A 14,504-nucleotide genomic window follows, 5' to 3' on the forward strand; every position below is an offset into this window, starting at 1 on the left:
CATTCCCTGCCAGCCGAGCCCTGGCAGAGAAACAATACAGACTGCTACAATCAGAACGCCAGTTTTTAGTCTCGCTTTTGGCCATAGGAAACTATTGTTTATGTGGTGGAATAGTGCGAAATATTCGGTGTGCAAACAGTGTATTAAAGTAACAGTTTAAGGACCATTTAAATAGTTACTTTTCAATAAATTCGTTGTTTGTTTGTGTGTTTAAATTGTTACTTTTCAGTAAATTTATTCTTCTTGCAGTATGAATTAAATACAGATTAACATCTGTTAATACATGCCGGACTGACATAAATAAATGTATCATCCAATTTCCCAATCATATTTCAAACTTCCTTTTTTTCTCAGACCAGAACGTGAATATGTCAACCCTGTCCAAACCCGACATGTTGCGCTGACGTTTTTAAATAAAGAATATAAAAGTGTGATGTGGATGATGCTTTCATTCCGTAGTTTTGGTTAAGTCCAAATTAGATGACATCTACAATGTTGTTAAACCCAAGTCTGTGATTTATTATTGTAATAATTTTACTTCAAAATGCTTCTTAGTTGTCATTTTGACGAGGTTAAATGGGTGAGCTAGGTCACTAAGTGACCGACTAAAGGTGGAATTTGAACGTGCTTAAAACAAATCTAAATTGTGGAAGAATATCGCACCTACACACTGTCACATTAAAAGTTGTCACTTTATACATTTTTGTTTGAAATGGTATCTTGTAATGCATGGTAGCGTATTAAAAAAATGTCTGCTGTTTAGATATATCAAATAGACTTTCATCATCATCATCATCGGCCTATCTTAGTGCACTGCTGGACATAGACTTCATTAATACCAAAATATTTTAAAGAAACTTACACTATCTGTTAAGATTAGCTTAAGCAATAAAATAAGAAAAAGAATCCCTGAGCATTTTAAATATGGTATGGTGCACTTTCCTTTCAAGTTCCAACTAATCACTTCTCTTCCTTTTCTTACGAGTACAGATATTTAAGCTTTGACTCGAGAAAAACCAACTTTTCTTGTTTATAAACCGAGAATTCTTTCTCATGGTACGTCTTCACCCCATTTCAAAGAAGTAAAGTAAAAAAAAAAAAAACCTCTTATTCTTCAGTAAACTGGCTCTGAGTATTGTACCACTACCATGAGTTTACAGTGACCGTACTCGATAGCGACGGCGTAAATTATTTGTATGGAGAATTGTATACAAATAATTTACGCCGTCGCTATGGCTACTAATTTACTGTACACCGCTTGTAAATATGTAGGTATTTTACTGTGCTTAATGCACTTAAAATTTCATAAAAAAAAAAAAAACAGTAAAAGCCCAAAGCATGGCCGTGTAAACAATAGAATGTGATTGTCATTATTTAAACGAGAGACATGCATATTGGTCTTGCACCGACATCAAACACAATGGAGTCAATCTGATAGGGGTATTGTATTCTAACGAAGGTGGGGCACGATTAAACGTGTTATGGATGCGGCCAGTGTGTTCTGGCTTCTATTTCGTTCCATTAATTAAATGTAGAACACATTGTGTGCAATTAAATTGGTCTGGGAACTTGCATTCGTCTTGTTCTTGTGGAGTTATTTCGTTAGTTAATCTAAATGCAACGGTTACTGATCCTACGCTAATTGTTGTACGGTGTAGTTTGGAATTGTCAGGATAAATGTACCTCTTACCTACATTGTTAGTACACTTACAAATGTTTGTTAAAAAGATGTTCAGTTGTATTCATGCCCACCAACATAAACAAAAAAACTAATTTTAACTGATGAAAACAGATAAAAACAGACATCTCGTTACATACCAATGTTATGTTAACTTTGCCCTTAAAACGTAGATTTACTCCAAACGGCTAAGTAGGTATTATGTTTATCTTTCAGTTGCGTTCAAATATTATTTGAACAAGTTGGCTAACAATACGTGTTTTCTTAACTGTTTAGAAAATTCATTATAAACATTTTATAGTCATTTAAACATGTTATACAACGTGTGGGAACTATGATTAAAATGGTAGGTACTATACTTAAACAACTAGTTAGGTATTAATCAAATTGTTTTCCTTGAACCAACGTGACTAGTTCCGACCTAATTTAAACTTTGTTCTTTTGGAATTGCGTCAAATAATTTTAAATAAGCTTCCTCTGTAATGTAACTATGTATTTGTATAAGTATATAACGAAATCTTTGAACTTAAGGTGGTGGGGTTACACGAAACTTGTCATTTACCTATGCCTAGTTCTGATGATATTAGTACAATGATATGGTACCATTGAGCTGATCTGATGATGGAGCAGGAAGGTAGGCACTGAAACTCCAAGTCAAAACCACCTAGCCGTGGTTGGGCTCCATATGGGTGACAAACGAAATATAATTATTATTACCTTGTGCATGTGTAACGGCACTCATGAAAATAAACAGGTACCTAGTCCGTTTTTTTTTTAATTTTTTGGTGTATGAATAATTTTGCCTTTGACTGTACGAAATCCTTAATACGATTCCGACTCGCACTTAACCGGATTTTTATACCAAATACGAATAATAATCAACTCGAGTTATAATTTCCATTTTCAGTTTAATTATTCTAACTGGTTTACGCGTTATCTTTTAATCACACTAACAGAAACAATTAATTTAATCACAAAACATTATTCGCTATAGCTCGTTACAGCTGTATTCGTTGTTTTGTCCACCATGTTTATGGGTGTAGGTATCTGCTAATGCTATTTTTGTTACTCACATTTGTTACATATAATGTTAATTTTAAATTTAAGTAATTTATTTTATAAACTTTATTTTAACATTTGTTGTTACTTATTGCAAAATATTTTGTATCACAAAATAAATGACTAAGCCGAGACGTATTCAATCCGTTATTTCGAAAGGGAAGTTGGCATTTTGTCGAGCATCTAAATTGCCGACGCTATCGTCAACTGGACGAGTTACGACTGACGACTGCAAGTCTACTTATATTTAAGTACTATACTTATTTATATTTGTGGAAATAATTAGAGCGAGCTGTTCTGGTTTTGCTTCTAATCCTTCTTCAGCGCATTATTTTATTAACTTCTTTCTGCACAAGGGTCTTAAAGTAGAAGTATTACTCCATGACGACCATGATATTCAATTACCATTATCATGACATCCAACTACATAGTAAAATGAGGTACCTCACCTCATAACTTTGGATACTCTATCAGATCAAACCTAAGTACTATAGGTACATATATCATACAGGGAGCGATTGGTTAGTCATTGTTTAGTTATGATGATGATAAATCCGTCAGTAACCACCCACGTGCTGCAAAGTGTCGCAGGTGGCACTATGACTAGGAAACCAATGCCAGATCTGATTAGCAAAATAATAAGAAGAGTTATAATTATACAATAGCGTTAGATTACATTAGGTACAACTACTAAGATATGGAGCGACATCTAATTCTTGGTAGGTATACCACTCTAACTTTCGATTTAGTCAAGAGAATACGTTTTATTCAAACAAATCAAATAGGTACTTATCTGAAGATAACTCGTCGCATTCAAAAACCAACCAATTATTAAAAACTTAAGTCATGACTAACCTGAAAAACCCACGAAATTCATAGCGTGAGAAAATTTCGTCGCCACACGTTTGCACTTTTTACCGTTTAATCAAGTTCAGCAAATATTTGAAGAGTTACGCAAAATTTATTCACGCTATACTCAATAATATCGCTCGTAATCTGAGCAAGTTTTAGGTGTTTTTTGTGTAAATAGCTGGTAAAGTCTGCGCCTTTCGTAATTAAGAATTGAAATTCATATTTCTCTGGTACAGCCACCAGCATTAATATTGCCACAGCGGAGCGTGCAAAAATATCTGACACGTCCTTCCGGCCCTAGAAATTGAGTCGTATCAGATATTTAAGCACGTTTGTTGTGTCAGATAATACTATTGTCTAGTTAGTATTTATTTATACAAAAACATTTATGAAAACCCGCTTCGTGATTATAGTCCTCCAAGGTCGGCTGCTCTTTTTTAGGCCTAATTCTAACATTAGTTGATGTCTATCTAATACCTTTAAACGAGCAATTTTTGTATATATATTTCGGAGATCTCGGAAACGGCTCCAATGATTTCTATGAAATTTGGTATGTAGGGGTTTTCGGGGAAGAGAAATCGATCTAGCTTGGTCTTATCTCTGAGAAAACGCTTATAAAGAGGCTGTTTCACCATCCATTGATTAGTGTTAACTGACGGTTAAATGTGATGCCGTCTCCGTCTATTCGAACAAAACAAGTAGAGACGGCATCACATTTAACCGTCAGTAAAACTAATTAATAGATGGTGAAACAGCCTCTTAGAGTTTTAGCCCGAGCTGAGTTCAATCGCCCAGGTACTTGATCTTAATATACTGTGTACCTACAGATTGCTAGCTAATTAGACCTTAAAGTAATTAAATTAAATTGCCATAAGCCGTGGTGGCCTAGTGGTTTGACCTATCGCCTCTCAAGCAGAGGGTCGTGGGTTCGAACCCCGGCTCGCACCTCTGAGTTTTTCGAAATTCATGTGCGGAATTACATTTGAAATTTACCACGAGCTTTGCGGTGAAGGAAAACATCGTGAGGAAACCTGCACAACCTGCGAAGCGATTCAATGGTGCGTGCGAAGTTCCCAACCCGCACTGGGCCCGCGTGGGAACTATGGCTGAAGCCCTCTTGTTCTGAGAGGAGGCCTGTGCCCAGCAGTGGGACGTATATAGGCTGGGATGATAGATGATGATAGATACAGCTTGGCAATGCTGCCAGCCTTCTGGGCACCTTACCCCTGGCAGTGATTTTGGGCAACTTTTTTATTTATAATTTCAGTTTGTATGTAGTTTTAGTTACCTATTTTGTTTTATATTATAGATAAATCTTTTTGAAAAAAGAATAATAATAATATCTTGAGGTTATTATCAATCAAATTTAATAACACAAACAGCGGTTACACTAAGTATTTTCAGAGATCTATTTCGCACAAGTGTTAGGCTCAATATTATACCCCTTTATTGGTTGGTAACGGTTGTAAAATTAGAGAATTGGTCATACAGTTGCTCGCAGTGACTATTTATGTTACAAGTTTTCTTCCATTTGGCGAACCCCAGTCGCCACTCGCAGTAAAATTAACCGGCGCCTGCTCATGTTATGTGTTCTTTTATTGTCGCCTCTTTGGCCCAGCGCTTTATTTTTCTAATGACTCACTAAGTCCGTTTTAAATTGGCCGCAATGTATTTTTAGTTTCGGGACTGATCGATATTTTGTCAAGTAGTAAACAGTCACTTACCTATGAATGATTACTACTCAACACCGTATATAGATTCCAAAAAAATTAGTCATGGTCATGTCTTGCCAATAAAATGAAAAAGTTTTGCATCAGTAAGTTTTAACTAATAATGTACATAAGTAAATTATTTATATATAATTGTAAAGCTAAAATAAAATGCAACTAAATAAATAATTTGATGTAAATATTAATTTCACTAACAGATATATGGTTGAAACTGTTTTGTAGAAGAAAAGTTCATATTACAGTGGTAATACTTCAGGTTTAAACAACATTTGGATACTATTTATTTCATAATGTGCGTATATATACCTACTATTTATTGATATTTTTGATATGCACATAAGAATATTGAACAAATCACGTATGGAAAATTATGGTAAATATGGCGGCCACAGGGCCACCATGATATCTCCAATTGTCACTTCATTCGGCATCTGGGGGACTACCACGAAATTCGAAAATTGAAATTCGTATCGTATTGATGTATTGTCCCTCTGACTCTCGTCTTAAATAACTTAAGCGTCAGCGAGATGGCAAGTTACGAACTTCGAATTTTACACTTCAGTATGGCCTGACATTTGGATTGATCGAATGCTTTCTATACTCGTAATTTTCGTTCTTGTTTTTGTTTCCTGTTAAGTTTTCTGTCGCCGGTACCCATTTAAGGTCTAAATAAAAACAAAATATTATAAGACTATTTTTTTCTAACATGATGGGTTGGTTACATCTGGAACGTCACAATGATAATGACACTTGTGACAGTGACGTTCAACTATCTTTGGTAACTTTTTTGGAATCTAATTACTGCGTTGAGTATAAGTTTTGGGCCCATATGACGCGATTATAAGATTTATCATTAGATATCGTTTTAGGGTTCCGTACCCAAAGGAAGAAAATGGAAACCCTTATTACTAAGATTTCGCTGTCCGTCCGTCTGTCACTAGGCTGTATCTCATGAACCGTGATAGTTGGACATTTGAAATTTGCACAGATTATATATATAAACTGTAGCCGCTATAACAACAAATACTAAAAACAGAATAAAATAAATATTTAAGGGGGCTATTGTATGGGAATACAAGTAACGTATTTTTTTGGCCGTTTTTTGCTAATGTCTAATGAATGTTGTATATATATGGTACAGAAACCTTCATACGCGAGTTTGATTGCATGGTTTTTCTTTTTTACAGTTAAAGTATAGTTTCTCATTTCAATAAAAGTTTGATTTCGGCTGTGATTTGGTTTTAATCTGTTTTTGTGACAGAAAACTGTAGACCAGCATTTCCCAAACTATGGGTCTTGACCCACTTGATGAGTGCGTACCGAGTTGACCCCCTTAAAACAATTCAAAAATAATGATGTATTTGAAAAAGTAAGCAGCCCTAAGTAACTTTTACTAGGTGAATCGCGTTTCGGGATAACTTTGGAAACCCTGTCATGTCATAAGCAGCTTTACGATGAATGCACCAAAGAACCATACGTGCCAGTCATGGATTAAGAAAATCCCTCCTAAATAAAATTCCTGAGGAGCTTAAAAAATCCTAATGGTCGTACGATTGGACAGGTTTTGACCAATGTTAGTCCCTTAGCCCGGAATAACCACAAAAAACCATTTTATGTTTATTGGAGCTCCTGCGCTATTCCACATAATACATAATTAAAATACTTAATCTGTAGAAATGTGATTAATACATACCTCGTCGTGATAGATTCTCGGAACGTGCTCTCAGTTTTGTAAGGACAGCGTTTCTCAAGTATGGCGGTGGTCCTTTGGCGCCGGTACCCAATAAGGCAAACCGAGTCAGCGTCTGCTGAGAGGTGAAAGGTCCAGCAAAGCGTCATCATTCTCACGATTAACATGCTAACATTACTTGTTTATTTGCTCTTATTTCACATTACCTGCCAAAATTATCTGAACCTACCTATCATGAAAGAAAAAACCTTGAGGGTGATTTGCAGATCTAATATTTTTTGCTCATCTATTCCTTCAGTGAACAGATCGAAGGTCTTTTTTTTACTCAAAGGTCTCTTCACATATATTTTTACAAAGACATTAAGTGGAACTTTGAACTTAAAAGTCCTTTCCGCGTGTTGATCGAGTAACCGTGAACCAGTTGTTAACCGCTGTCTCGCATATCAGGGTCGATTTTTGGGATATTTGCCCTTAATAACTTGAAATGCCAATTATGAACCGGAAGGACAGTTGTACTTGTTAAATGATCCACTGCCTCATTCCCCTTAAAAACTTACTATTGTAGTCTGCATTGCATTGGGAACTTACAACGCGAATACGCAATAATCTAGGATAATATCAAAGTGGTCTAGATTAACCTCTACTATGTAATGAAAACATAAGGATCAGAGTAGTTTAATTACCGCAGTTCGTATGGAATAATCGAAACAACCGCAGTGGCTTCAGTACCGTGGTAGAAGCCAGCCGACCTCCATTTTGCATCACGGCCAATTTAGCCGAGCGACGCGGTCTCACGGGCACTTTTAATTGTCTGTTGGATTTTGCAAAAAGGAAACAACAAAACCCAGCCTCTAGGAAACAAAAACAGGTTTTACAATGTACAGGTTTTTTTAACCTACTAATGATATTTGCTACGGTTATTTTATATTTATTGTACTTGTTTAGTTTATATTTACGGGCTTAGAGCAGTGCGTGACATCCGGTATATTATTTAGGGACTAAGCTTGGGTTGGCTCACGGCTTAACTCCTTTTGAAAAATGACTTGTCTGCAGCCAAGCAAGACCGGCTGAGAGTAGCTGACACACGAATAACCGCGGCACGAATAGCGATGTGTATTAAACACGTGAACACGGTTAAAACTCTCATTAGGGTTTTATTTTTCGGAATGCCTACCCCAATTGCCTAGAAAACCAAATGAACGCAGATTCTTGTAATAAAGCAAACGGTATTTCAGTTTTTGAACAAGTCGTTGGCACCATGCCATTGATTGGAGGTGTTATCAAAACACGGATGAACAATTTAGAAAGCTTTCTCGATGCTTTCCAAGAAACGTTGAGTTTGTTTACCTTTGGTTAAATAATAATGCTCTAATTAATGGTGCTGGCATATTGTTATTAATTATAAAAATAAACTTATAGCTCGAGCGCGTACAAATAAACATACTACTAGGGATCACGTCAAAGTGTAGAGTGTAGAGCATTATCGTGTAATATCTTGTAAAAAAAGTTTGTGCCAATATCCTGCTCACTACCTACGCAATACATGGGTTCTGTATAACACGATACAAATGCAGCATTTTATAGGCAGCTGCTATTTTAGTCTTAACTCATTCATGCTGACTGAAAAATTATGATTTTTATAACTCCGTGATAATCTTTTGAGTCTGACTAAGCTGCAAGATTCTATCTGCTGCGGTCACAAATTGAAGAAATGAAGTAATGCAACGCGTCCGCCCACAAGTGGTCGTCTCGCCGCTCACGAGGCGAAACCAGCTGCATTTAACCGCATATTTCGGATTTGTGTCCAAGATTTACGGTTATTTTTATTTACTGTTTACCAATTTAATGTTCGAGATTATTTCGGTCAAGCCAGCATTTGATGACTATACCAGATTTTTATGACTCTATAAAAACTGTTTGTCGTTGTACTTGTACTCGATGGTACACTACTCGACCTAGTGGCTTAATGGGGCAACGGTAATGATAGCATACATACATAGTAGTACATACATATCTATCGAACAAGCTTCGTAGGTACTTGGGTAATATATCAATATATAATGCTAGCCATACATAGTTATACATAATTGGATACATTAAATTGATTAAATTTGATGTAAAGATTGCAAAGGAAATTGGTCAGATAATACTTAGTCAGACAGAATCACTTCTGCGCCGTTTCGATGCTAATCGAGTACCTAATCACAGATGAGTCAGTAAGTCCTTGCGTCATGGCCCGCTTCAGTTGGCCTCTGTGCATGAATTCATCAGTCATATATCCTCTGCATTAGCGTGCTGTGACGGCTATTGACCGCATAGGTACTTGACCTATCGAGGTGTGATCAATCTCTAAGTTTAGGTACTATGTGGAATCCCTTCACGTGCCTGGGAATCATGCATGTGTTGTTAACTGACTGGACGGGAATTTATTAACATTTATCGATCACTACCAGTTCTGGGCATTAGAGTAGGCGTCGATGTTGAAAGCACAGGACCGGTTCAGTTGAGAAACATGCATTTAATTTTTCCGCGACTCAATTGGATACAGTCCCTGTGAATAACTGCTTGCTTCAAGTCACGTAATAGCGCCTAGGATGGTATAGGGGGAGCTAGTTGCATGTCCCTGAAGCTAAATATATCCCTTTTCCTTATAGCATCTTTGCGCTATCAACATTCCCTAGAAGGCATGTTGACCAGCAAGCGTGCTCGCCCACGCCTACCGCGGAATATCCACTAGCTACCCACGACCCATAGCCCCGTATTACAATACAAAGCTCTTGACCGAGTAATGTGGCGCCATGGGACACTTTGTGAGTTATAACCGATGCTTCTATCGAACTGGCTTTTGCTGTTACATGGTCTTGTAACTTAGGTAACCTACTCTTAAATATCTTGTTAGACAGTGTTAATCTTATCAGGTTTTAGAGAAGCTGTATTGTATTCTCGAACATAAACTATTTACCTGTCTACATACTTAGTTGAACTATTTAACAGTTTGGAAATGCTTCTGATGTCGGATCGGATGACATCGCCATCCGTGCAAAACTTATCAAGAAAAAAAATCCTACAAGTTATAATAAAATAATTATTATGTAATCAAACCTGTACCCAAACCTACGCCTGATTACATTTATGTGTAGCACTGCCAGGGCCCCATTTCACAAAGCAACACAAGTTACAATTTACAAGCGCTAATCTCTTTTCAACGCATACTGTTAAACAAAGACTACCGCTTGTAAATTGTAACTTGTACCTTCGTGAAATAGGGCACAGAGATATTTAAGTGACACTTTACTACAAGCTTTTATTTGCCTTGCCTTGATTGATAGTAATCACGTAATTTTATTATTCAGTCTTGAAAATATACTTATATATAGGTAAGTACACTACACACCATTGATTTTTTTGCTTACATAATTTTATTGTAAATTAACTAAAAAATATGTACATGTACATTACTTAAAAAAAAGAAAGAAATAAAGAAAGAAAATACATTTATTTAACGCCATAAAAACAATCATAGAACAAATACAAGACATACATGACGCTAAACAGGTCCCCACTCAGCAATATTGTACCAAAGTAGGTTGCCATTTTATTTTGAATTCTCTCTTGACTATTTAATCGTGTTTCTCACATAATATTTAGAGTCAGCCGTCCGGTTAGTCATTCTGGTGACTTCCTTTAGCGATATTAACATAATAATAACTATTATTGGTTATAGCCCATTGTTTTCTGAAGAAGTTTTTTAAAAGGATTTTCCAGACATTTTAGATCATTAAAATACGATTCAGAATTAACAAATCACTGATATTGCTATTAGACCGACTTTAAAAATACCTACTAGAACGGAGAAGATCTATCTGATTATCTTCCAGTAACTTATTCATACACTATCAGGGCTCTATCTTCTTGATATTGACCAATAATTCATGTTCCGAATTCAAATCTGATAGGTATAGAATCTGCTCTCCGTGAAAGTCTCTTAGAAAAAGGATCTACTTTGCTCACACTAAAGTCCAGTTTACAGCGCGAGCGGCGCCCACTCATTAATGACTTAGTTTAACTTACATCGACCAACTTGATAGAGGTCCGGTGTAAGTACTTTCATGCAGCCGATCGTTGTACGTTAAACTAAGTCATTAATGAGTCCGCTCCGTTCGCGGTGGAAACAGAGCTTTAGGGGCTGTTTCACCATCCATTGATTAGTGTTAAATTGTGATGCCGTCGCCGTCTATTCGAACATGACAAAAAGAGACGGCATCACACCTAACCGCCAGTTAACACTAATCAATGGATGGTGAAACAGCCCCTTAGTGTCGAGCCAATCGTTGATTATTGAATAGGTGAGATAAAAATATCTTCTGTCACTTTCCAGGGCCACCGCCGCGGCTGGGCTTGAAGGCGGCGAGCCCCGGCGTCGACGAGGACTGCAACAGCAACACCAGCCTCGCCGGCAGCCAGCACTCTGCCGACGACCTCGACGCGCACTGCGACAACTCTGGCTACCTTTGGTTCCTCGACTATAAGTAAGTTGGTTACACATTTTCCGAAGGGGGCTCGGAATCACTGTCGCAGAAATGTTATAGGTTTAGTATTTAGATCAAGGTGTTAACTCTGTGTCCTTTCTTACATACAAATGTCGAATGCTAGGACTACGAATTTTAGCGGTTTTTAAAATAGGTTTGATTGTCCTAAGAAATATTATCATTAAAAACCTATGTCTGAGGTTTCGAATTATTCAGACTTTTTGTGAGGACGAATTACCATTATCAGCTGAAACCTAATTTAACCTTCTAGGATTATACGTAGAATCATTTTATTAAATAGAATCTATTCTAACCTTTTATTTAACTCCATCTTATAGGGCCATGTGTTCAAATTGTTTCAAAGAAAGTTTGATCCAGTTTTATTGCTAAGATTTACTGAAAATTTTGTACCTACACCATGTGTATGTTGTTTGGCATTGTATCTAATTACAATCACCCGCAAGTAGGTACAGTCAGCAAAAAAAATCAATTAAAAATTAAATCAATCTGCAATCAAAACAAAAATTTTCGGTCTTGTCGGACAATAAATAGCAAAGCACTTCTCTATGTATTTACATCTATAACGTCGCTTCATTTCTTCAATGCAATAAACCGAGTGACATACCATTTTGCTGAGTACTTACGTAGGAAAACACCTACTGTAATTGAAATAGCAACCGCCCGTCCATACTAACATCCGCAAATTACACCCGCATGTTGGCAAGGCACTAGAATTTGGACCGAGGGTGTACTTGGAATGTTTCATTAAAATAATTCAGACCACATCATCGCATAGGTGTAGCATATCATTATTCTCTCTATAAAAAAATATTTTACTGACCAATAGCAGGGAGTAGCTAGGTTTAAGTATGATAGGATTAGGATCCTTAAAATACATAATACTGCCTTAACTAGCCATCTAATGCGAGTTTCCAAATTTAAAAACAGCTTTCGGGCTTTTCCTTAGAACAGACAACAGTTTTTTACTTAAATCTTATTAATTAAATATAACATGAATTGACACTGCTGTACTTGGATGTAGGTTTAGATGTTGTGTTGGATGTAAAATATAACTCGTTTCGTTACCTAGTTTAGCTAACTCTTACGACTAAACGTCAGTGTCACAGCATTTTCGGTAAACAAAGCGTTTATCTGTTTCCAGCCCGATATTCCGAGACGGCTCCTGTCACCACACCTCAGTGCTTTCCTCCGTGTCGGCCTCTTACAAAGGCATCAGCGACCTTGCCTCGCGCTTCGAGTTCACCTCTCGGTACAACGACATCGCGCGCGACCTCGATGCCAACCTCGCTGAAGCCGACATGGAGAGTTTCAAGACTGAAGACATCCACGCCTTGCTCATGACTGCTAATCTTCCACATGACACCATAAACGATGATCGAACGCATGACGTGAGTTTTGCTTTATTTTTTCTACTTATCTACCAGGAAATGTTCAATCTAGAAAATTTAGAACAGTAGTACTATAGCAATGCCAACGTGGTAAATTAAGCAATAAATGATAACCAAAAAACCTATTTTTAAGTACCTAAGTATAAGTAAGTAATTTATTGAATCAGGTATTACTTTGTGCGGAGGTCCATATCAATGAACTAAAAGATTTTCTTTGCTCACCCGTGACCTTATGATAGCTAAACTTATGCAAGATATGCGTGTTTATGCAGTTCCTCTACCTCCACAATGTAAGAACACACACAAATCACACAAACCCTCTATCACTACAACCACACTACACTGACGTGTTTCGAACTCAACCAGAGCTCATCTTCAGAGCAGCACAACCGTACAGCTACCAGATGTTAGACAGACCAGACCAAATGTTGTGTCTAACATCTGGTAGCATGGTGTAGTTTGTGTGATTTGCGTGTGTTCTTACAGTGTGGAGGTGGAAGAACTGCATGAACACGCATATCTTGCATAAGCTTAGCTATCAAAAGGGTTAGCAAAGAAATTATTTTATTTCATTTATAAGTAAGGACTTAAGAAAGAAGTAAAATTAATTTTGGTTTATGATTGTCTTGCAAAGTTGTCCTTTGCCATTAGCTACCTAGAATGAAAATGTTTCAAATATTGTCCTTGATAACTTAACATTTAAGTAAGTTCCCCACTCAAGTGAGGAATTAATCCGTCGAGTGTGTCATGATGTGACTAAAAAGGAAAACAAAGGCCACAAAAGGATATGACGCTGCAGTGAGACATTACGAGTACACTTGCAGAACTTGCGAAAACTTCACCTTAGCAATAACCCTTTGTTAATCATTTACTTTCTTGTATTGCCCAAATTTTAAGAACCTCGGTATGACAATGAATTGATTGTGTTTGCGGTCACAACCTTTTTATTTTAACAATTATTTGACAGTGTCGGTTATGTTTTATTATTATGCATATCCATCTTATTATGTATTCCTTTTATATGTATGTTTATTTTTCAGTTCCTTAACAACTAATTTCTTGGCGTTGATGTTCATAATCATGGTGTATTGCAGAGTAATCCGCGAGGCGAGATGTTTGCGAGCATCTCGAGCTCTCTCATGGAAAAGTTCCGATTCGACAGCTCTCTCAGTGCCGACAGTAGTTTTCAGGTTCGCCACGCATTGCTCTTCGATGGTTCATTTCAATATTTTAAATCATTTCTTGTTCTATACGTTTACACCCCTTCAGTGCTTAATTCATCTCATCGTAACACGTTACTTAATGTTTTGCACAATTTGCATTCTAATTTTTTCACGGATTAGTCATGATAAGAACATAATAAATTGCTACAGTCTTGTAATCTCTATAACATCTTTAGCAATAGAAAGACGTCGCAATCACAGTCTTTCCTTTATCGCTTTTCGCGTTCAGTATTGTCACGCCATCTAGTTAAAAAACGCTGCAGCGTTAGAGCTCATGTAAGTGTTTCGGTGTTCCGCTAGATGTCGTTTTGATGTTCGAACGTTTCATTTATCT

General features: G+C 36.8%; 1 protein-coding gene across 1 annotated transcript in view; it reads left to right on the plus strand.

The window, feature by feature from the left end:
- The window catches only part of LOC141434037 (uncharacterized), a 102,984-nt gene that overhangs the window by 61,443 nt on the left and 27,037 nt on the right, over positions 1-14,504 (plus strand). The window contains 3 exon segments of the mRNA XM_074096267.1: positions 11,388-11,538; positions 12,701-12,947; positions 14,042-14,137. Of these exon segments, the coding sequence (XP_073952368.1) occupies positions 11,388-11,538; positions 12,701-12,947; positions 14,042-14,137 (494 nt within the window).

The sequence above is a fragment of the Choristoneura fumiferana genome, chromosome 13 (genome assembly GCF_025370935.1).
Source record: "Choristoneura fumiferana chromosome 13, NRCan_CFum_1, whole genome shotgun sequence".
Classification (NCBI taxonomy): Eukaryota; Metazoa; Arthropoda; class Insecta; order Lepidoptera; family Tortricidae; genus Choristoneura; species Choristoneura fumiferana.